Raw genomic sequence first — 25,217 nt, 5'->3', positions numbered from 1 at the left:
AATCTACCTTGGAAAAACTACTGTTCCCAAGAGACCTTGCTGCTGGCGAGTCTTTGCACCCTTTGACGACTTCCAGTGGACTGAGATCCACAGGAAAAGCTGTTTGTCAGTCCGGGCTCTTCTAATTCAACATTAGTTAACAGCATTCCTTGTGGACAAGGGAGCTTGAAAAATACCACCACCACCAACCGGACTACGTGGTTCGAGCAGTGGATCAGTAGGGACCTAAATTTCAATTGTGAGGAACAACAGGTATTAATTCCCTTTTGAGTCCCTTTGAACTCAAAATGAACAAGGTACGTAGCCTGCAGATAGACAATGCTTATTTAACAAAATGCATTTGAGTCCAAAGAGTACCTAAAGGACTATGAATATACAAATTTTCGAACGGCATAATTTCAGGGTAAGAAGAACTTGAACTACTTTCCATGTTCAACAGACATGGCATAGAACTTTTGCATTTTATAATTAAAATTAACAGTAACAAGATTAGAAATTTGTTGGATGAAATTAATGTTTTAAATCAAGGTGTAGGTGAAGATGTATGTCTTATGAATTATGAAGTCAAGTATGACAAAATTTTAATAGAATTGAACAACAGGTTAAAGAGAATGTTTTAAGAAAACAAGTGAACTTAAAAAGAGATGAATTGGATTATAAACATAAGGAAGCATACCCGCTTCCCAAGAGCTATTATGAAAACCCTCCTTTTTATAACCAGAACAGACAAGAGGCAGAAGTTAGGTCAGGTCAATATGACCCTAGATTAGAGTCCAGTAACTGTAACACTGACATTTTGGACTATGAAGGTGGGTAGAGGTTTTTGAACAAGAATTTCCACTTCCACTGAGATCAGAAAGAATTTTAATAATAATATGTTAGGGCGACCTCAAAAATCCGAGGGGACAAGGGCCCAAGGGTCAAAGACTGTTCTGGAAGAACAGGAAAGGGAACAGATATCGAACACGATTTTGTACATACAACCTAGTGCTGTATCTTTTAAAGGGAAACTATTTTGTTCACAAGGATTCCGTATTTACAACTATACAGATTTGGTAATTACTGAAGCGCACTTTTCCCTTTTTAGAAAAGGGTTCAGGTTTGTATCAGGCAATAAAGTAAACATTGTCGATGTGCTTACTGAATTGAAAATGTATATTAGAAAGTTAAATTTTTAACTACATTTTAACCAGGAAGCAGATGTCTCTCTAAGTTACAGGTTTAAGAGAAAGAGTTTGTACAACCACCCTTATAAACCCCCATTTTAGCTGATTTTGAAAGAATATACACTAAGGAGATTTACCAGGCTCACTATTCCCACAAAAATAAAAATTTTAACCTCACAAGGGAGGAAGCTTTAGTGTTAAGAAAATTGAGAGTTAGGCAAATACAGGGTCATGAGGCTTGGCAAAGGGGGTAGGGTAGTTTTGGTGGAAAAGGTAGGTTATATTAATGACATAGCTAACTTGCTTTACAATACAGATCAATACGAAGTAGTTTCTAGAAGTGAAATAGAAATAGCCCACAGAAAGTTAATGCTGTTTTTGGAGGATAATTTATTTGAAGATGTTATTAGTAAACAAATCTTTAGGTTTCTACAAAACGACCACCCTTATATCCCCACAGCATTTGGTTCATAGGTTCATAGATTAGTACTAGGCTAACTGCCCTGGTGAGTTATTTTAAGCCTAGCCAATTATCCCTTGTGGGACTTAAACCCTACACCTTGTGTTTGTAAGGCAAACACAAGGTGTAGGGTTGTGTTTGTAAGGCAAACACCTTAACCATTAGGCCACCCTCCCAACCCTGAAAGTACATAAAAATGTGTGTCATCCACCTTTACCATCTTATAGCGGCACACAACAGATGTTCTTCGTGTTTCACTGTTGCAGTCATCACACTTGGGTTATCTGCCTGCAGGTAGCCCTCAGTCGGCCCAAATACCAGAGTCTTGGGATTTCTGCGTCGGATGCTGTTGCCTCTTCCATGACGTCAGGAGTATAAAACAGGCAGCCGATGCCGTTACATCAGTCTTTCTTGCCAAGAAGGAGCCAGAAGCAGTTTGCAAGTGTTGGTCGGCCACTACCTGAAATTTTCGTTTTTCGAGTTTCAAACCTGAAGTCTTCTAAAGCCAAGTACCCCGTTGGGGATCCTTTTTTCTTGCTCTAACCGATGTCAGAAAAAGTTAATTATCTTGCCTGTGGAAAGCAAATGCCTCACAGAGATTTTCATTCTTACTGCATGACCTGTTTAGGCCCAGACCACGAAGTCCCTCGCTGTCAGTTTTGTGCCTTGTTTAACACCCGAACCATTTGTTGTCAGGGTATCTTTGTCGCTAAATTCTTTCGCTCTCATTCTCTGTATTCCGAAATGACTTTGATAAGCCATCCGACTACTGATCTTACAAAAAAATGTAAAGATAGACAGAGACAGACCGCATAGGTCCAAAACTGCTGACAATGCTTCCGTTAAGCTTAGTCACCAGTCCGCCGGTACTCAGTGAGACGCCTTTGCAGCCCGTGATGCCCGTTTCTACAGATTCGCAGACCTCTGCTGAGACCCCATTGGAGTCCAGTATGCCACGAGATGCTTCTTCGACTATGGAACCTGCGGATGTCTCTACCTTGGATGGGTCCGGAGCCGCTGTGCAGGCACCAGCTTCTGAGGGTGTATTCCGACCTACCAATGTTCGAATTAAACCGACAACTTTGTTTTTAGCTAAAACTACCAACATGTTCTTCGTGTTTCACTGTTGCAGTCATCACACTTGGGTTATCTGCCTGCAGGTAGCCCTCAGTCGGCCCGAATACCAGAGTCTTGGGATTTCTGCGTCGGATGCTGTCGCCTCTTCCATGATGTCAGATCGACAGGGGTATAAAACATGCAGCTGACGCCATTATATCAGCTTTTCTTGCCGAGCGGAGCCCGAAGCAGAAGCAGTTCGCAAGTGCCAGTCAGCCGCTAACTGACATTTTCATTATTCGAGTGTCAGACCTGAAGTCTTCTAAAGTTAAGTACCCCGTTCGGGATCCTTTTTTCTTGCTCTAACCAATGTCAGAAAAACTTAATTGTCTTGCCTGTGGAAAACAAATACCTCACAGAGAGTTTCATTCTTACTGCGTCACCTGTTTAGGCCCAGACCACGACGTTCCTCGCTGTCGGTTTTGTGCCCTGTTCAATGCCTGAACTATTCGTCGTCTGGCTATCTTTGTCGCTAAATTCTTTTGCTGTCGTTCTCCATATTCCGAAATGGCTTTGATAAGCCATCAGACTACCGATCTTCCGAAAAAATGTAAGGATAAAGACGGAGACGGACTGCATAGGTCCAAAACTGCTGCCGACGCTTCCGTTAAGCTAGTCTCCAGTCCACTGGTACTCAGTGAGGTGCCTTTGTAGCCCCTGATGCCCGCTGCTACAGATTCGCAGGCCTCTGCTGAGACCCATTCGGAGTCAGGTATGCTACGAGAGGCTTCTTCGACTATGGAACCTTTGGATGTCTCTACTTTGGATGGTCCGGAGCCACTGAGCAGGCACCGACTTCTGAGAGTGTATTCAGACCTTCCGATGTTCGTATTACACCGATTACTTTGTTTCTGAATAAAACTACCGAATTTCTCAGGCCCAGAGTTCGCAGTACGCCTAGGAAATTGACAACCAAAACGCATTCTCAAGCTCCCATGCCACAGAAACAAATGCTTAGAATGGCTGAAGACCTTATTACTTTGATTAGGGAAGCCAGCCTTCCCCCTCTAAAAGACAAAGAATTGATTTTTCTTCTGATTCTACAGATCATGTGTCCGATAACTCTGACCCCTCAGATTGCCAGGACATACCTTTATCTACCTGTGAGGATTCAGATGCAGAGGATTCCATTCCTTCTGCCCCCCCCCCCCCCCGAGGAATTTTCTTTCGGTGAAACCCTGCATAGCCTCAGAGAACATTTCCGCTGGGAGTGCCAGGATTACCCACAGTCCAAAAAGAGACTCAGGGAATTTTTAAACTTGCCTCAGCACAGGCCTCTAGCTATCCCCCTGTTCTGGAAATTGTAGATGATGTCTTCATGGAATCCAGTCTTACGCCTGATACTTTGCTACCAGCTCCTAGAAAGCTAACAGGTACTACAGAGTACCTGACTCTCACAAATTTCTATTTAAAAATCCCATTGTGGATCCAGAAACTGCAACTCTTGCCATCAGGGCTTTAAATTGCCAGTTTCAAATGTTGAAGTACCAGCAGCATATTATGGAACTAATTAAACAAAAAATGGTGTTGATTCCTGATTGTGCAGAACATAAAGATTTACAAGAGTTAATGCATTCCACAAACCAAGTTGGAAAACATACTTTGCACTGTGGTTTGATGCCTTAGAAGCATCTTGCAAGGCTGCTGTCACTGGGTCTGTTCTTAGAAGGTGTGCTTGGCTGAAGGAACAAATCTTGCTAGACCATGTCAAAGCAAAATTATTAGATACTCCATTAAACCAAGAACGCTTGTTTGACACTAAAGCAGATGATGATCTTAAAAAGATGGAGGAAAAATCCAAGTCTATGCAAACTGTTAGATTTCCTACAGGTACAGCCACCTAGATTCAGTAGGCATTGGCCTTCAAAAAACTGGTCCTTTCCAGTCCCTCCCAGACCTTCTCAGTCCAAACCCAGGGGCAGCAGACCACCAAGACTGCAGTCTCCGGGTATGCACAGATCTAAACAATGGAGTGCTCCCACCTCAAAAACAGGAAGTGGTAAGCCACCCACTTATGGAAAAAGTTCACAATGACATTTCCTTCATCCTTCCCAGCCATGCCTAAGTACTTGCACCCCTAGGAGGAAAACTCGCCCTGCATGCAAAGTCTGGGAGGACATTATCCAGGACAGATGGGTCTTAAACATTGTATCCCAGGGATACAGATTCTACTTCCACTCACTGCCAACCCCAAGCAAATTGCCAGACCTCCCCCCAAACCAGTGGGCAGAGGCCCAAAAGCAAGTACTTTCTCTTCTCAGTATCAGGGCTGTTCAACCTGTTCCAACAGAGGAAAGGGGACAGGGTTTCTACACTAGACTGTTTCTGGTGCCCAGAAAAGAAAACTCTTGGCACCCTATCCTGGATCTGTCAATTCTCAACACCTTCCTGGTGGTACCAAAATTCAAAATGCTTATTCTCCAACAGCTGCTTCCTATGCTAGCCAAGGACTCCTGTCTGGTCACCCTAGACTTAAAGGAAGCTTATCTGCACATCCCCATAAGGGAATCTTGCAGGAAATATCTATGTTTCAGGGCAGGCTCTATGCACTATCAGTTCTCTACACTTCCCTTTGGCTTTTCTACTGCACCCAGGGTATTCACAAAATGCCTGGCTCCAGCCATTGCATACTACAGGCAGAGAAAAATTCAAATTTACCCATACTTGGATGATTGCCTGATTCAGGCGAACAGTCAGGAATTGCTACTTCAGCACCTGACATTTGTAAAGAGACTCCTAACTTCTCTGGGGTATACCATCAACGAAAATAAATCACATCTGGAACCCAGCCAAAAAATTGTATTCCTGGGTGCAAGCTTGAACACAACTTCCCAGATGGCAATCCTCACTCCAGAAAAACAGGTTTATTTGACAACTACTTCAAACTACTGGCTACCCAAACCCAGCTATCTGCAAGAAAAATACTGCGAGCCCCAGGGTATATGGCATCATGTATTCTCTAATTCCATATACAAGACTGCATATGACGAAACTTCAATGGCACTTAAAACGTCTCTGGTGTCAACATTCTCAGGACATGGAAACAGTGATTCCTATCATTCCTTGCCTAAGGACAGAGTTCCTTTGGTGGACAGTGGCCCGCTACCACAATGAGGGGCTCCCTTTCACTCAACCCCCCACCACCCAAACCCTGACATCAGACTATGCATGGGGGGCTCACTTGGCAGGCAAATGCATTCAAGGCAAATGGAGCCCAACACAAATGAACCTGCATAGCAATCAAAAAGAAATGTTAGCTGTACAGAATGCACTGACAGCCTTCAAATACCTTATTCTTTCAAGACAACTCTTGATAAAGACAGACACCACAGTTGTGTGGTACATAAACAAGCAGGGGGGAACTCATTCCTACCCACTCTGCAGGTTAGCCATGGCTCTGTGAAACACAGCCTTGGAGAAATCAAGTGTACTTGCAAGCTCAGTTCCTGCCAAGCAAACAAAATTCACTGGCAGACTTGAGCAGAAATCTAATGGACCCACACAAGTGGAAACTGAACCCAACTCATTCAAGCTTCTAATCCACAGGTGGGGGGGGACACCAGAGGTGGACCTCTTTGCTTCCCCCCAGAACCATCAATTGAGCGAATTTTACACCAGAACTCCCCACAACCAAGCATGGAAAGTGGATGCCCTATCCTTTACATTTGGAAACCTCTCAATCTATGCCTTTCCCCTTCTGCCCCTCCTCTCGAAAGGACTACTCAAGCTCAAACAGGACAGGTCAAGGACAGTCCTGATTGCACCAGACTGGCCACGCCAGCACTGGTACCCACTTTTACGCAGTCTTAGCAGTACCACCTTGGTACCTGCATCAGACCCCTTCCCTGTTGTCCCAGCAGGAGGGCCAGATTTTGCACACTCAGCTGCAAACCCTGAACCTAGCAGCCTGGCTCATTCCATGAATACATCACCAGCAACCCTCAGCAAACAGGTGCTGGATGTCGTCCTTGAGGCCAGGAGGCCTAGTACTAGGAAATCCTATTCAGAAAAGTGGAAAAGATGCTGTTCTTGGAGCCAGTCTCAGGGAAAGGACACAGCCGTGCCCACCTTACCTCAAATCCGAGATTATCTAGCAGAACTGCTCCACAAAGGCCTATCCTTCTCTTCTGTTAAGATTCATGCCTCTGCCGTCTCAGCTTATTACAATACTGAGCCACCCCTCTTCTCTTACCCTCTGGTCAAACAGTTCCTGAGAGGAGCTTAACAATCTAAGACCCCTGAGGAGAGCTCCCACTCCAGCCTGGGACCTTAACCTTGTACTAGAGAAGCTCATGCCCCCCCCCCCCCTCTCGAGCTTGCTGCTACAACAGAGTTAAAATTCCTCTCTTGGAAAACAGCCTTACTTCTAGCCATCACTTCAGCAAGAAGAGTGTCTGAGTTGCAGGCCCTTATGGCTGTGGAACCCTTCATTATCTTCCATGCGGACAGCCTCAGGACTAACCCATCATTTATGCCCAAGGTGGTATCCAGTGTGGCTTTAAACCAATCCATCCATTTATCAACCTTTTTCCCTAATCCTCAGAATAAAGGGGAAAGAATCCTGGACTCCGTGGACGTGCACAGGCAGCTTAGGATGTTCTTCGTGTTTCACCGTTGCAGTCATTGTTGGCTCTTTCAGCTTTTCCCGATTAGGAGTCGCCACAGTGGAACTCCGGTCCACTAATGATTGGCAGTAGATTTTTACATGCCGAGTTGCCAGCTCTGGCGCACTTTCAGCTTTTCCCGGTTAGGGGTCGCCACAGTGGAACTCCGGTCCGCTAATGATTGGCAGTAGATTTTTACATACCGAGTTGCCAGCTCTGATGCACAACCTTCAACGAAGGTATGCCTATTCACGCATGTCTCCACACAGAAGACGCTTTAGCTGAGAATCGAACAGGACAATGTCTTATGGTGAGGCGACAATGCTACCGCAGCACCACCACCGCAGTTCATTGTTGCAGCCATTACATTTGGGTAATCTGCTTGCAAGTTGCCCTCAGTCGGCCTGATTAACAAAGTCTTGGGTCCTGCGTCAGTTGCTGTTCCTTCTTCCATGACGTCAGGTCATCAGGGGTATAAAACATGCAGCCGACGCCATTACATCAGTCTTTCTTGTCATGCGGTGCCCGAAGCAGAAGCAGTCGGCAGACTCCTGAAATTTTCGTTTTCGAGTTTCAGAACCGAAGTCTTCCAACTAAAAGCTAAGTACCCCGTTGGTCTAACTTTTTCTTGCTCCTTACCGATGTCAGTAAAAGTTAATAATTGCATTACTTGTGGAAAGCAAATACCTCATAAAGATTTTCATTTGTACTGTATTCCTTGCCTAGGCCCTGACCACGACATACCTTGCTGTCGGTTTTGTGCTTTATTTAATCAGCACACCATCTGTAGTTGGTATATTTTTGCCTCTAAATATTTCGGTTCTTGGTTTAATTATCCAGAAATTTCGTCGGTTAGCCATTCGACTCCTGGTATTCCGAGAAAATGCAAATATAAAGACAGAGACAGGCCGCCGAGGTGCAATACTGCCGACACGTCTCCAAAACCAGTCGCCAGTTTGCTGGTACTCAATGAGGTGCTTTCGCAGCCCCTGATACCCACTACTTCTGATTCGCAAGCCTCTACTGAGACCCATTCGGAGTCCGCGAGATACTTCAACTATGGAACCCGCGGATGTCTCTACCTTGGATGGGTCCAGAGCCGCTATGCAGGCACTAGCTTCTGAGGGTGTATTTAGGTCTAAGGACTTGCATATTAAATCGACGCCTCCTTCATTACTAAGGCCTAAATCTAGATCCATGTCTAAAAAAACGATGCCCAGGTCACATGCTAGGCCTCTATGCCTAAAAAACAAATGATAAAAATTGCCGAAGATCTAATAACTCTAATCAGGGGTAGCCAACCCCCCCTCCTCAAGAGGCCTAGGGCTGAGCTTGATTATGAATCTTCTGATCAGGATTCTGTTTTTTCTGACTCTTCTGATGACCTGGATTTGTCCTTACCTACTTGTGAGGATTTTGATGCAGCGGACTCTATTCCTTCTGTTTCCCCTCCTGAGGATTTTTCTTTTGGGGAAACCTTACATACTCTAAGGGAGCATTTTCACTGGGAAAGCCAGGAATTTTCTGATTCCAAAAAGAGGCTTAGGGATTTCCTTCTCCTACCTCACCATAGGCCTTTGGCTATTCCTCCTGTACTAGACATTGTTGATGCTTTCTTGGAATCCAGTTTGGCCCCTGATTCCCTACCTCCTGCTCTCAGTAAACCTGACAGATACTACAGGGTCCCTGAGTCCCACAAGTTCCTTCTCAAAAATCTTACTGCAGATCCAGAGACTATTTCACAGGGGCCCAAGGGCATTAAGGCTTCTACTGCTAAAAATCCTACCCCTTCTGATAGAGATTCCAGGGCGCTGGATAGATGGTGTAAAAAGGTTTATACTTCAACAACCTTGGCAATTAGAGCTTTAAACTGCCAATTTCATATGTTAAAATGTCAGCAACATGTTATTGGACTGCTTAAACAGAAAATGATGTTGATTCCTGACTGTGTGGAAAATAGACTTACAGGATTTAATGCATTCTGCTGAACAAGTTGGAAAACATACATTGCAATGTGGTTTTGATTCTTTAGAGGCCTCTTGCAGGGCTGCTGTTACTGGGTCTGTGCTTAGAAGGCATGCTTGGCTTAAGGAGCAATCTTTGCCTGATCATGTTAAAGCTAAATTGTTGGATGCTCCTTTAAATCAGGACCGCCTGTTTGGCAACAAGGCTTAAAAAGATGGAAGATAAAGCTAAATCTATGCAAACTGTTACAGATTTTTTACAAGTTCAGCCTCCTAGATTTAGTAGGCACTGGCCCGCTAAGAATTGGTCCTTTCCAGCTCCTTCCAGGTCTTCTCAAGCCAAACCCAGACACAGCAAAAAACCCAGGTTTCAGTCCCAGGGGAGACTCAGAACTAAGCAGTGGGGGGGCCTCCACTTCCACATCTGGGAATAACAAGACTCCCCCCTATGGTAAACTGTCTCAATGACTTCCTTTTAAAATTTCCAAGCACTTCTCTTCTGACTGCACCTTTGGGGGGAAAGATTGTTCTTCATGCACAGAACTGGGAACTCGTTACCCAGGACAAATGTGTTTTAAATAGTGTCCCAGGGATACAGATTTCACTTCCACACATTGCCAGCGCCAAGTGGGTGGCTGGACCTACCCCCAAATCAGTGGGCAGAGGTTCAAAAACAAGTACTTTCTCTCTTAAGCATGGGGGCTATTCAACTGGTACCAGAAGAAGAGGAAAAGGGACAAAGTTTCTACTCCAGACTTTTCCTGGTACCCAGAAAAGACAAATCATGGCGTCCAATCCTGGACCTGTCTACTCTAAACACCTTTCTGGGGATTCCAAAATTCAAGATGCTGACTCTTCACCAATTACTTCCTACGCTAGGCAAAGACGCCTGGTTGGCAACACTAGATTTAAAAGAAGTATACCTGCACATCCCAATCAAGGGAATCTTGCAGAAGATACCTACTCTTCAAAGCAGGCTACACACACTATCAGTTCTCTGCACTGCCCTTTGGCTTATCTACTGCGCCCAGGGTATTCACAAAGTGCCTAGCTCCAGTTATTGCATTTTGCAGGCAAAGAAGCATTCAAATATACCCATACCTGGACGATTGTCTAATTCAGGCAGAAAGCCAGGACATACTTTTGCATCATCTGGCGTTTGTAAAAAGGGTTCTAACTTGTCTGGGGTACACCATAAACGAAAAGAAATCACAACTGGTACCCTGTCAACAAATTACATTCCTGGGAGCAAGCTTGAATGCAACTTCCCAGATGGCTTACCTCACGCCAGAAAAGCAAATTCATTTGACAACCTACTTCTAACAAGTGGCCACGAAAACCCTGCTATTTGCAAGACAAATACTCCAAGCCTTGGGGTTCATGGCCTCCTGCATTCTTCTAATTCCATATGCAAGACTGCATATGAGGAAACTACAGTGGTATCTAAAAAGCCTATGGAGTCAACATTCTCACAGCCTAGAAACAATGATTCCTATCATACCTTGCCTGCACCTAGAGTTCCTTTGGTGGGCAGAGGCCTGCCACAAAAACAAGGGACTACCTTTCACACCACCCCCTGCCGCCCAAATCCTAACAACAGATGCATCAGACTATGCATGGGGGGCTCACCTAGCAGGGAAGTGCATTCAGGGCAAATGGAACCCAAGTCAAAAGCACCTGCATATATTAATCAAAAAGAAATGTTAGCTGTACAGAATGCTCTGACAGCCTTCAATGACTACCTTCTTCCAGGACAACTAATGGTAAAGACGGCCATCACCACAGTTATGTGGTACATAAACAAGCAGGGGGGTACACATTCTTACCCCCTCTGCAGACTACTTGTGGAACACAACCTTGTGTTACCAAGTGCACCTACAAGCTCAGTTCCTGCCAGGAAAATTAAATACACTGGCAGATGGACAAAGCAGAAACCTCATGGACCCACATGAGTGGAAACTGGAACCAAGGATTTTAAACATGTTGACAAGCAAATGGGGGAGCCCAGATATAGACCTGTTTGCCTCCCCCCAGAACTACCAATTGGACAAATTTTGCACAAGGACTCCCCACAAACAAGCCTGGAAAGTGGATGCTCTGTCCTTCAGCTGGGAGAAGCTATCAGTCTGTGCCTTCCTCCGCTGCCTCTACTCTCCAAAGTACTACTAAAAGTCAAACAGGACAAACCAAGGATGATTTTGATTGCTCCAGACTGGCCGTGCCAACACTGGTACCCCCTCCTGCACAGTGTCACGTTTATCTCCATGGCACCTGCCTCAGACTCCTTCCCTGCTGTCTCGGCAGGAGAACCAGATTGTGCACCCTCGGCTTCCAACACTGAACCTTGCAGCCTGGCTAATTACTTAAACTCTCCCTTACCATCCCTCAGCAAACCTGTGATGGATGTCAGCTTAGAGACAAGGAGGCCTAGTACTAGAAAATCTTATGCTGAAAAATGGAAAAGATTCTGTGCCTGGAACCAACCTCAAGGGATGAGCACAGCAGCACCCAATTTACCTCAGATTTTACAATACTTAACTGAGATGCTTCACAAGGGCCTGTCTTTCTCCTCCATTAAAATCCACGCCTCCGCCATTTCAGCTCATTATAACACTGTACCTCCCCTCTTTAATCCACTGCTCAAGCAGTACCTCAGAGGGGCCAAAAATTTGAGACCACCCAGGAGAACTCCAACCCCAGCCTGGGACCTTAACTTTGTGTTGGAGAAACTCGGTCTACCTCCTTTCGAGCCAGCTGCTACTGCTGACTTAAAATTTCTTTCTTGGAAAACAGCTTTCCTTTTAACAATCACTTCAGCTAGAAGGGTATCTGAATTACAGGCCCTTATGGCAGTGGAGCCTTTCATCATCTTTCATGCGGACAGGGTGTCACTCAGAACCAATCCATCCTTCATGCCCAAGGTGGTAGCCAGTGTGGCTCTTAATCAGTCCATTCATTTGCCAGCCTTCTTTCCCAATCCACAGAACAAAGGGGAACGGATTTTGTATTCCTTGGATGTGCACAGACCACTTAGATTCTACTTGGACAGGTCTAAACCTCAAAGAAAATCTGAACAACTGCTGGTAGCATTTGCTGCAGGGGCAGTAGGGGAAATTTCAAAACAAACCATTTCTAAATGACCATTGCATTCATTTCTGCTATAAGCACCATGGAAAACCTATCCCCCAGGGGATCAGACCTCACTCCACCAGGGCTTCATCTACTTCTACAGCCTTTCTCAGAGGCGTTCCTACCAGGGACATCCTAGAAGCTGCTGCCTGGAGTTCTGTATGTACTTTCACCAAGCATTATCATTTGCCAATTTTCTCTAAATACAGAGCTGGCTTTGCCACTGCAGTCTTGCAGGGCCTTTTAGTTGGTCCTAATGCTATCTAATTTCTTCCTCCCAACCATAGCTTTGGGAATCTACCCAAATGTAATGACTGCAACAGTGAAAAACGAAGTACATAGTGCAGCTGTGTGCACTTACCATAAATGTAGATGTTCGAGTGTATTCAGTGTTGCAGTTCTGGTTACCCTCCCTCCCTCCTGCCCCCTGGCTTCTATTGGCTATACCTCTATTCTTGTTTACTATGCTTAAAGCTTTTTGGTGTATTTGCTTTTTTGTTGGAGGTGTAACCTTGTATATATAATTGCTTCCCATTAGGGCGGCACCTGACATCTGGGGCAAGAAAAACTGATGTAATGGCATCAGCTGCATGTCTTATACCCTTGACTACCTGATGTCATGGAAGAAGAGACCGCAGCCGATGCAGGACCCAAGACTTTCATAATCAGGCCGACTGAGGGCTACTGCAAGCAGATAACCCAAATGTGATGACTGCAACAGTGAATGCACTCTAACATCTACATTTATGGCAAATGTGCACAACTGTATTTTCCTAGAGTACCATCATTGAGTAAGCCTATCCTGAATCATGTGCAGCTATTATAATGACATGATTATATGTTTACATGATTCATTATTTGAAATCGTTACATGATTTGTGTGTGTGTGTAAAGGTAAAATACTCCTTTTTTGTAGAACAGTTTGTATGGGTGCACACTGTGCAAGTGCAGATGAATAAATGCTTGTTTGTGTGCAAATAATATGGTTATAAGTTTGGTATAGTGTAGGTAAATAGGAGTATGCAGGGAATTGAATGTGTGACTGGAAAGGCGGTGTTTGTGTATATGTGCAAGATCATGTAATAGCAGTTAGTGTGTATGTGTCAGTATTCATGGGTTAGGGTCGGAGGAAAAAAACTAGGGAGAGGGCAGGTAGTGGTGTGTGAAGCTTGTGTGTCTTGTCTGGTGGTGCTGTAAGAGAAAATGGTTTTAGTAATGTAATGTGTAGCATTGGGATTATGATCAGGGTTAGATTTAGCCTTTGCCCTCTGCTGCCCTTAACTTGCGTACTAACCGCAACCCTAAGCAGTAACACTATTAAAAACTTTTTTCTTAATAGGACCACTGTTCAGACAATTTCTGTTCTGAATTTTGTAGGTGGGTTTTAATGATAGAGCTTTTTTAGTGGAAGAGTAGTATTGTTTTGTGATTCAGTCTTAGTGGTATGTGTGTGTGTAGCATTTCCAGGTGTGTATGTGTATCTCTCTGTCTCTCTCCCTCTCTTTCACACATACAGACACATGCGCGCACACACACACCTATGTATGTGTTGCTAGCTAGTTACATAATCTACATGTTTGTATATGTGCACGTTCTTAAATACAGAAAGGGTTGGAAATGGAGTGTTACATGTTGACTCATCCTATGAGTTGAGTTGATGCTTTTATTTAAGTTCTTTCAGTAAGGTTGCATTTGGGAATCTAAACTTTTTTTTGCACATGGATACAATTTTTTCTGTATATGAAAGGATCATATCTTGTAACTTTTTCTCCATTTCGCAGTCGGACAGGTTTGAGAAAGCTGTGAACTACCTTGATGCTGTTGTGTCTTTTATTGAATGTGGAAACGCACTCGAGAAAAGTGCCCAGGAATCCAAATCTCCTTTTCCTATGTATTCAGAGACTGTGGAGCTAATCAAGTAAGTTACTTTTGTTATTTAATGTTTTCACATGTTTTTATTTTAGCTGGGTTACAAGGCAAAGAGTGTAAATTTTAGAATCAGCTTTCATTAGAAAAAAAGTATTATTACACATTATTTTTAGTATTCCAGACTTTTTTGTTAGCATTATTCACTGGTTTGTATTTCATCTAATGAAGTAGTTTAGAGTATGTTGAAAGCTGATGTTAAGAACACTTCTGTATAATTCTTGCACAAGGGATTCCTTTTCAAGCAGTCAGAATTCAGGCAAATTTTAATGTAGAATACTACTTGCTGACATTCATGTGCCTTGTTAAAATGAGTTGAAACATCACAGTAGTTGTCCATCCGCTTGTCACATTGTCAGCAGAAATCTTCACTGGTATTGCATGTTCTGTCAAGGAAGAACATGACACTGACAACGGCCATGGTTGCCTAAGGTTAAAGATACTTGACATAACGAGAGAAGAGCTGTTTCACTCACTTGTCAGTGATGATGGAATTTTTTCCCCTTTGGAGACCACTAGAAGAGGCTTCCTGTCAGCCTGTAGTACAAGTTGTAGTAACATCATAGGGGGAGGAAATGATAAGCTAGGTCCAGTCATGAGCCTCTTTGAGATGTATCGTGCATCCAGCTAGCCACACAGACCATTTAGGCTGTCAGCTTGTTCTAAGCCATTGAGGACTTTAGCTTAACCAGTCACCTGCATTGATCGAGACTTGGTGGCATTGGCTTTAGGGGACATTTATCTTAAGGTGCGTCTTATCTTTGGTTCATTGTGTGTAACCTGTAAACAAATATCCGAACCCCATAGACTGGACGTTTGTGTTTTCCAATAATTTATTGGGTTTGCCTGAGACCTATGAACTGTCTCCCTGGGACTGGCTACCAGGTCTTTTAGGGCAAGCAGGTGCTAGTCACTGAGGGTCCATCTGGTCTTGCCGTCTCAGGACACATTTCAGAGCCTGGACATAAAGCAGGTGTTTAGTATTTATGTAAACTTTTGTGGCTGCAACAGCATACCATTAGGGAGGTCAGTACCTGTAGTAGATCCAGTGCGGGCCTCTATCCTCCTCACATTGTCTTTAGATAGCATGCATTCTGGTGCTGATTTATTAAATGGTTGGCTCTGGAAGAGCTTATGTCTCTGGATACCAAGGGACACAGTAGCTCCATAGTCTGTGGGTCTTGTGAAGATTCAGAAAATCTTGATGCCTGTGGCTCCGAAATGGATAAGGATATCTGTTGTGGCTTAGTGGTACTTCATGCAGTCTTATGTGTCCAAGGTCTGGGGTTCGAGACTAACAAAGGTATTATGGGGGTGGGAGGTTGGCTTAATGGTTAAGGTGTTTACCTTACAGACACAAGGTGCAGGGTTTGATTCTCACTTGGTTTAATTGGCTAGACTTAAAATAACCCACAAGGGCAGTTAGTCTAGTATGAACTTATCTTATCTAAATCCCCTTCTCATCAACATGTTTGGATGTTACTTTTTTTAAAGAAGGATGCAAGCTTATATGGAACATCATAAAATGGTCCAGGCTGTCTCTCACTCTCCCCTTTAAGTATGCTGGTGTGTTTCTGGAGAAAAAGCCTGAGTTTATTTTGGTTATCCCGCATGTCAAACCACTGTCAATTATGTATGCTTTCAGAGCAGACTTGATTGCACTTTGAGTCTTGTCTGTTGTGCCCCAAAAAGCTGATGCTCTTTAAATCTGCCACCTGAGTGGCCAGACAGACTCAATAAGCATTCTATTGTTGTCTCCATTGTGCTTTCTTTGATCCACCATGTCTTTTCCCGAGACCACAGTATTTTCACCTTGCTAGCTGTAGTCACTTCTAAGAAGAAACCGAACACTAAAAATGTTTCTTTTTCAAATGTTCCAGGCAAAATAACAGATGGGATTTTCTCAAGACCTATTTAATGTCATTTGGCTGTCAAACCTCCCCCTTTTCTATGCATTACACCATCTCCTTCTGTCATTCAGAAGGGAAAGCATGAGTCCTCTTAGAAGGATGAGGCAGATTTTGATTTGGATGAACATTCTCTGGCTTAGTAATTTTATATTCACTCCCCAGGCAAAATGGTGTCTGATGATGAGGATATCTTATCCCCTGACTCAACTTTTGAGGAAATCTTCTTTGTGGAACTATTGTAAAAATGGTGCAGCATTTTGACTGGGAATCCAGACAAGTGTCTGAAGTGTAGAAGAGGTATTACAATTTACTGGAGGTTGGTACCCGTACACCCTGCACCAGTAGCTTCAGATGCTTTTCTGGATTCATTGGCATCTACTTCTACTTTGCTTAACTCTCAACCTCCAGCCCCTTAGAGACCAGATGTGTCAGAAGGCTTAAAATTCTTGTATAAGAATCCTTTGGCAGACCTCTCTCTCTCACTGTTTCTGCAGACAATCCTGAATGTTTACCTGTTGTTAATGCCCTACCTCAGAAAGAGATAGAAGAGCCATGGAAAGGTTTGCACTTCTGCCACTTTGGCCTTCAGAGCTTTGAATTACCAAACACAAATGACTAAATATATGTTGTCCATTCTAAACAATTTGAACAAATCGTTGTCTAACCTGGAAATGTCTGAAACAAACCAGCAGGCTGTTCCTGTGGTAGGTCAAGCTACTCAGGTGAAAAGACTTACTGAAACTGCAGCTTTGTAAGCTTCATCCAGAGCAGCTGCCACTGGATCTGTTATCAGAATATTTGTATGACTTTGTTCTCACTCACTGAGGATATTAAAGCTAAACTTTTGGATTCCTTTCTTAATAGGGATCTGTTATTTGGTCGTGAGGCTGCAAACTTGTTTAAATCCTTGCAAAAACAAAGGACAATAACGCAATATTTCAAGCGAGTCTTCTTTGTCTCTGTTCCCAAGAATCAGAGGAACTACCTGGCTAAACCCACTTCCTTTTCTGACAGGGACCCTAGGCTGCCTACAGCATTTAGAAAAAGTTTTTTTTTTTTTTCCAGACTTTTTCTTATACCCAGAAAAGGAGAATGGTTGCCTATTCTGGATTTGTCCCATCTCAGCAATTTTTTTTTTGAAGATGCCCTCTTTCAAAATGCTTTCTCTGCAGACTTGCCTTTCGTACATCCCTTTAATAGCTTTTCTGGAATCCTTAGATTTGAAGGATGCTTGTCTCCATGTTCCCAGTCATTCTTCTTTCAAGACATTTCTGAGGTATTTCTGCTTCCTCTTAACACTTTCACTTCTCTGTTTTATCTTTTGTGATAGCCCACAGGGTCTTAAAATGCCTGGCTCCTGCTATCTCCTTTTGCAGAACTCGGAGTTCAAATATTCCCATAGTTTGACATGCTAATTCAGGCATCCTCTCAGGAAGTTCTGTCAGAGTATTTCTGGCATACTGTTTCCTTTCAACATAGTCCAGAGTTTTTGATAAATCTATAAAAGTTTACATTGACCCCTACCTAGGACCAGATCTTTCTAGGCTGGTACGCTAGACACCTGTCTCACACTGACCTTTCTCCCACAGAAGAAAATCCAGTCCATTTCCTTGCACTTTCAGTCCCTACTGCCTCTTCAAACCTGTACTGAAAGGGAAATTATTGGCTCTGGGGTTTATGGCTGCGTCCATCCCCATGATTCCTTTTACAGATCTCCATATGATAACGATTGAATGGTAACTGAAGTGTCTCTGGTCTCAACATTGTCACCCTTTGGAGACACTAATCCCATTTACACCTTTTCTGAAGAAAGAATTAGTGGCTCTCTCAGGTACAGCTCTGTCCAGGCTTTCCATTCAAACCAGTGGTTCCCTCTCAGGAACTGCATGCACACATGCTTCAGACAAAGCATGGGAGGCATGGACTGGTTCTGTAAGAGTCCAGGGGCAGTGAACCCCAAAACATAAGACTGAGCACATCAATGTGAGGGAAATGAGGACACTCATTCCGGCACTGCATATTTTCTCTTACTCATGGCGTCCAAGTCCCCTCAGGATCTTTATAGACAACACAACAGTCGTGGTATATAAACAAGAGGGGGGACAAAGTTTTATCATTTATGCAAATTAGCTACTCTAGCATGGGAACAGGCCATAAAAGCAAACCTGTCCCTACAAGTAGTTTACATTCCCTTCCAGGACAATGTCCTGGCAGGTTTTCTAAGCCGCTCCCTGAATGGCCCTCACAAATGGAAGATGAACAGGGAGGTCTTAATAGACATAGTCCACCAATGGGGTAATCCTTAGATAAGCCTGTTTGCCTCCATTCACAACAAGCAGCTCTAGCTACTTTGCTGTAGGACCCCCCCCCCCCCCCCGGCCTGGAGGATGGATGCAGTTATGGTTTCTTTATATCATCCCCCTCTTCCTCTAATCTTAGACACTGTTAGCAATCCAAAGGAACAAGCCAAAAATCTTACCTGTGACTCCCTACTGATCCAGGCAGCATTGGTTCCTCCTTTGTTATCTAGCCAGAGGTTATCAACTCAAGTTACCCTGCAGAGAGTGGATTTGCTCTCACAAAAATGAAGGCCGTTTGCTTCATCTCACCTTTCTGTCATCCTGACAGTGAGGATGATAGAATTCTGTTTTTCAAACGCTAGTTGAGGTGCTTACAGGTTTTTCAGGAGGTGAGAAAACCTACCACTAATAAGTCTTGTATATCCAAAAGTAAAATATTTTTTGCCTGGTGTCATCCTAACAAATAAAATCCTACTCAAAACTGAGGTTCCTACTATTCTTATTTGTGTGAGATATTAAGAGCTTGTCTAGATTACTGTGTTAAAGCACATTTATCTGCCGTCTTTGCATGTTTGCTTCTAGAACCACCACTGCTTTGCAGAGTTGAGATAAAACAGTTCCTCAAGAGTGTCCTTCATTTGAACCCACGTAGGCTGGCTATTCCCCCTTTGTGGGACCTAAACTTTGTTTTGAAAAAAACTTACTGAGCTACCAACTTCCATTTCCCTGAAATTTTGTACATGGAAAATTTTCTACTAGTGGCCCTTAATTATGCTAGAAGAGTTTGAGTTTCAATCCCTTAAGAAGTCTTCTCCCTTCCTTATGTTTCATAAGGACAGGGGTTTCTGTGAGTGTCAGTCCTTCCATTATGCCTAAAATAGTCAGTGAGTTGTCCCTTAACCAGGCTTGTCAATTTTCCTTTTTCTAAATTCTCAGAACAAAGGTTCCTGGGTGTGCACAGGCAGCTCAGAATATATATCAAGTTGGACAACATTGTCTGTAAGCAAACTGTTGCTAACTGGATTTCTAAGTCCATTTCCTTTTGTCATGTCCACCACAGCAAATCCGTACCTTCTCCAGTTAAAGCCCACTTCATTAGAGCAGTGGCTTCCTCTGCAACATTCACAAAGGAAATGATTCCAGAACTAGTCTAGAAGTAACCTCTTCATCTGTGCACACTTTGAAAAAACATTATAGGGTAGATGCTTTCTCAAGATACAGAGCTTCCTTTGCCAGATCTGGTCTCTTTGGATTTAGTGACTGTTCCCCCTATTCCTGATCCATCCACTCTTTGTAAATATTAAGCTTTGGGAATCACCCAATAGTATTCAAACACTGCGACAGTGATCCAAGGAAGGGCATAGTACAGTTGTGTAAGAACTCACCATAACCATAGATGTCTTACTGATCACTGTTGCAGTATTACTCCCCACCTTTCTTCCCCATTTTTCCTATCAGTGTATTGTCCTCTATGGATTGAGGGTGAAGCCATTCTCTACTTTGCTTCCTCTTAGCTGACATTTTCCTTTTTCTTTTACTTTTTCTCAGGAATTTCCAGGTCTCCTGGCTTTTGAGATGGTCTGAAGATCTAATGTTTATATATCTGCTTATGCACCTTAAAGCCCACAGGCTTAGACTGTATGTCAAACATTTGGCTCTACGGAAGGTTGTGGCTTAAGAACTGACAAAGATTACTTGTTAATACTGAGCCAAACTTTGCTGCACTGCAGAAACTGATTTTTTTCTAATCTGTAAGCTTTTCAAATATGGTTCAGCCACTTTTCAAGTTTTTTTTTTATCTCAGTAGGAGGTTACTAGGCTAATGGTTGTGGGGACCTTACAAGCCTAACCAAAGGTTTATCCCCAAAAAAGAAACCCCAGTCAGCACCTGTTGCCTATGTCAGTGAGGGACACAGGTGGAACTCCTGGGACAAATCTGTGGTTTCCCATCCACTCATCAAGGTTGCTCTTGAAGAGGGTCAGTGACGTACTCTGACGTGTATGAGAAATCTATTCCAGAGACTGGGCAGACTCTGAGAGTCAAACCTCTCTCGCCAGTAGGCTTTATTAATGTCACATATTAGATTTAGGCCTTTCAAGCAGGTAGTGCATGAGGACAGGTGTTGGAGGCCATGGATTCTCTTTCTGAGGTATTTCTGTGGCATTTCCAGCTGGTGCAGGTGTTTGGAGAAGTACATACCAAACAGGGTATTGTACTCAATTATTGGCCTAATGAGGGAGGAGTACAGAAAGGTATAATAACCTCCATTTTTCCTGGATGCAGTCCTTTTACTTATGAGATGAACCAGTTAAAAGGCTTTTCTGACCACTGGCGCTACATGATGGTTGAATGCGAGATTGTTGTCAACCTGTGTATCCAGGTCTCTCACCACAGGTTGTGTGCTTAGGGGATTGCCATTGATGTGGTAATCAGTAGGGGTCATATTTTTGCTGAATTGTATGATACTTTTTTTGTGTTTAACTTAAGGCCGTGATTCTGGCACCAGTCTTTCTTGTAGTACGTTAACATAATTTGGGGAGTCAATGACTGCACACAACTTACAGTTGTCCTACTTGCAGTTCAAGTGAAGGCATGTAGATCAGTGTAGACAAAAGCACATGTTATTTAGAGACTGCTAGATATTTTCACAGTCATTTGGTTTAGTCCACAGAAAGTAATCTACACAGCAGTAGAATCCCAAAGATGATGTCAAAAACATCTCCCTCATCTACTTGCAAGTTAAATAAGTCTAATGAAATGTAAAGGTCGAGGTGACTGTTATGTCTGATTCAGTGGATTGGCAGGTAAGAAGTAAAGTAAGAAATGTGCAGCATTTAATTCACTGACAAATTCTTAGCACTAGCAGAGTTGAGTGTCTGTTAAGCCGGTTAAACGTCAATGTACATATGCAGATCATCTCTATACAGGGCAGCTAATATTGCAAAGCACTCTCAGATCTTCACAATGCTTAGTCTTCTAAGAGTTGTTAGCTTTTTCTGGTTATAATGTGCTCCAGGTAGCAGATGTAAATGTAAGGTGGCTTGTGGGTCTTTTATTGCAAGTACATTGACATGTGAAAAGCTTCACTAAGGCAGTGTGATATTTTCCCACCCATTTGGTGGCACAGTTTGCAAAAATCACCAAACATTATGGGTCCTGGTTTTGACATCACGTCAATGCAAAATACATTTTTTCTAGGCTTTACATGAAGCATGAGGTGAAAATATGAAACTGAAAATTTGTTAGGCAGTAAAAGACATTTACCATTATTTTTGGATTAGGATAGTACTCAAGTTCTTCATTCAAAAAACTTGTATGCTCCCTTCAGCTGAGGTCAGTTCTAGGATGGCTGAGTCTGTTGGCAGTACTGCGAAGGAGACATCAGTAGCATATATGTTGGACTCTTCTAAACAGCTGGAGGAGGTTAAAGAGAGTGCAGTTTACCTTTGAAATTGTAAGTCAGTCATACTTTGCTTATTAATAACAGATCTCCTTTCTGAGTTTTGGTAAGAATACATTTCTTTATTTATGCCTGTTGGTGCAGCTCAACTGTGCTTCTAATACTCTGCTGCATAACTAAGTAAATGAGGACATGTTCCAGCTATACGTAAAATGAATCATGCAGAACAAATGTGGCTATAATCATTCACTAAATAAAATGCTTATGCAGCAGCTGAAAAGTAATAACCATAATCATTGGTGAATTGGTTTCAGTTGTACCTTGGGACTGAGATGCAGAGGTTGCTGAGACTGTTACATGAACAGTGTAGAATAACAAAGTGCAAGTCTTAGAATGAGGCAGGCTTATTTTGTCAGTAATCCCAAAACACCAGAAACATTCAGTAGCTGCAGTCATCGGGAGCCTTTTAGCTTACTGCTGATTAGATCTGCTCTAGTGGCTCTCTACATTTAATAAAAAGCACTGCTATTAATATTAAATGGAATGCAGTCATGCTAAAGAAAATATCCTGTCAATGGAATAACCCTAAATGGACTGGGACAGTGAAGAAAGATTTGGGCCCTCCTAACCCCTTCACAAAAATTCACATTGTAAGTCAGTAAAGCTACCAGCAAATCAAAAGGGGAACACAGTGGAAAACAGTCTGTCTATATTCTGTGTTCCAGTGTACAACTCAGAGGTGGTTCCTGTAGAATTAAACTCTGAATGTCCAACATTTTGTATTGCTGAGCAGTTCATAATTCCTTTTAACTATTTTACAGGTAGAAACTGCCACAAATCCAGCCCACCCATGATAAGTGGAAAACAAATGATTACAGAGGCTCAGTCTTTGGGTACAATTTTACTACAACTTAACTACATCACCCCAGAAGTTGAGACTTTGGCGTTTCAAAGTGCAGTAGAAATAGCTAGTAAATGTGATGGAATATACACAGGAATATTCAAATAAGAAAAAACTGTTGCAAAAATTGAGGTGTTTGAAAGCTTGTAGTTTTGGCATAAACAGCTTACGTGTTCAGAATCTAAATGTACAGGAAGGTTCATTTACTGGCAAAGGAGGTAGAAGAAGAAAAAACTATGGTTTGTGGGGCACCATATTGCTGCAAGTGGCATCTGGGCCTAGAAAAGTGCATCAAAAAAATGTGTAATAATTTTTATGAAATTAACTGAAGACCATCAGGGTCACAAAGTATCTCCTTGATTATTTCTACCTTGGATAGACCAATGATAGCTTAATTTGTATATTTTAAAGAGCAAGAAACACTTTTAGCAGCAGCTGAAACAAAATGTCACTTAAAAATGTATTAAACTGATACTTCAAGTTGTGAGGACTTCCCCAGCGATACTGTTAGACTTGAGGAAAAAACATTAATGCACTGTGAAAAATGTTATGGTGTAAACAAATCAGCTTGTATTTCATCTAAAAGTATTAAAAGTTGTTTAGAAAGGTCCATCCTTAACTTTTTATACATTGTTAGAAGTGGATACTGAATTAAGAGTAATTGGAGCTATTGATTAGGAACTCTACACCAAAAAGCAGGTAATATTTTGAATCTGGAATTTTTTTCTTTTGTGTAGTGTTCATTACCTAGAAGATGGATTTGTTTTTACTCCCTAATTTTTGTTTGTTCTTTCCCAGTTAGTCTTTTTATTTCCTCCAAAAAGAATGTGAAATTCATTATGGCCAGAACCCTGGCTCTTGCAAATTTTTGTTGGTTATTAATGCTGTTCAAAGATGCTTTCTCTGTGAGTGAGGCATTCAAATAAAATGAACTAAGGGAGTATTCATAGTCCCCATGCTTCACATGTGTGTAATGGGAATCTTGTGACTTGTGACGCTATGCTTATATTTAAATGAGCAAAGTGCAAACCAGTATTGCTGACTTTCAACCTTCTGAGCTATGTAACAGAAAACCCACAGGAGTTACACATCTGAAGCTGTGTAAACTGACAGGAAACGAGTGCAATTACATGTTAAAAAAAAATCAGTGTGTGTGAAGTCACAAATGGTATCATGCATTTTTGAAAAGAAGCTGCAGGTACAGCCCTGCTCACATCTCAAAGTTCCTTGAGAGCCTGTGCAAAGCAGAGCTGAGTGCCATTGGACCACAGGTTAAACTGTTTTAAGGTTTCCTTTATTCGATGTAAAGAGTGCCCTAATATGGATACCTTGTTTTTGCTTATATAAGACTGGAAGGAGGGTTAGGACAGCTGGAAAAAGGGCAGGAGAAAACAAAGGAAACAGAAAAGAAGAACATTAAAAGGATTATGCTAGAGGAGAGGAGAGCGGATAGATGTTTTTATGTGGAGACAGACCTCTGTTCTACCTTTTTTGATTTTACTAGAAGAAACACTGTGTGGGTTGACAATTGGGTGGGAGACGGGACATATACAGATAACAGACCTATACAAAGGGAGGATGAGGAAATCTGGGAGGCAGTCTTCACCCCGATCTGGTGGACTTTTGATGTAACTGGGCAGGGTGACCCTATTATGGGGATGAAGACCACTGGTTGCTTGAGGGTCAGAGTCAAATGGGTCAGTGAGGCTTCTGCCCGCTGGAGTATTCATTAGAATGAGCACCAACACTTCTTCACAGCCCTCTCAACTGACAGCCTTTGAGGTCCTGAAGCCGAGTGTCTTAGTTTACTTGGCTTCTTGTGCTGGGGCTTGCAGGGGTAGAGCAATCATCTCCACCCTGCAAAGCTGTCTGTGGGTGAGCAGAGAGAGGTGATGAGCATTCCCCTTACCTATGAAGCTTGCAGCTGAACTGCCCTGGGCAGTCTTAAACCTGCAAAAAAAAAAAGAAAGAAAACGGAAGGAAAAGAGAAGTGGGGGGACAGCAGATGAACTCAATTTTTAATTAATGAAGTTTTTTATTTTAATGACAATTAATTTGAAAGTGTCATTAAGCAGTGTTGTATATTGTTTCAAGTAATTATGTAGTGACAGAATTCTGTCTGATAAGTTCTATTTAAGAGTCATTGATATTATTCTTTATTGAGTAATAAGAATGAAATAGCTGCATTTAATAGTACAATGAAATGTAATCTACAGTTTGCAATGAAGTACTGCAAGATTAAGTACTGATACCTACTGTTTTACTGACGGGCATGCTTTCACTAGCAAAGTACTCATTATTCATACAGCACATTTTCTTTAACTTCAGTGGTTCACTTGA

General features: G+C 42.6%; 1 protein-coding gene across 1 annotated transcript in view; it reads left to right on the top strand.

Annotated features, from left to right (window-relative positions):
• AFF4 (AF4/FMR2 family member 4) overlaps positions 1-25,217 on the top strand; it is a 2,373,445-nt gene that overhangs the window by 2,059,451 nt on the left and 288,777 nt on the right. The window contains exon 16 of the mRNA XM_044069901.1: positions 14,221-14,357. Coding sequence (XP_043925836.1) covers positions 14,221-14,357 — 137 coding nt within the window. The remainder of the gene's footprint in view (positions 1-14,220; positions 14,358-25,217) is intronic.

This window comes from Protopterus annectens, chromosome 4.part0, assembly GCF_019279795.1.
Source record: "Protopterus annectens isolate FY-2018-M chromosome 4.part0, PAN1.0, whole genome shotgun sequence".
NCBI lineage: Eukaryota > Metazoa > Chordata > Ceratodontiformes > Protopteridae > Protopterus > Protopterus annectens.
The sequence above is the reverse complement of the archived record's forward strand: the minus strand, read 5'-3'. Positions and strand labels throughout refer to the sequence as shown.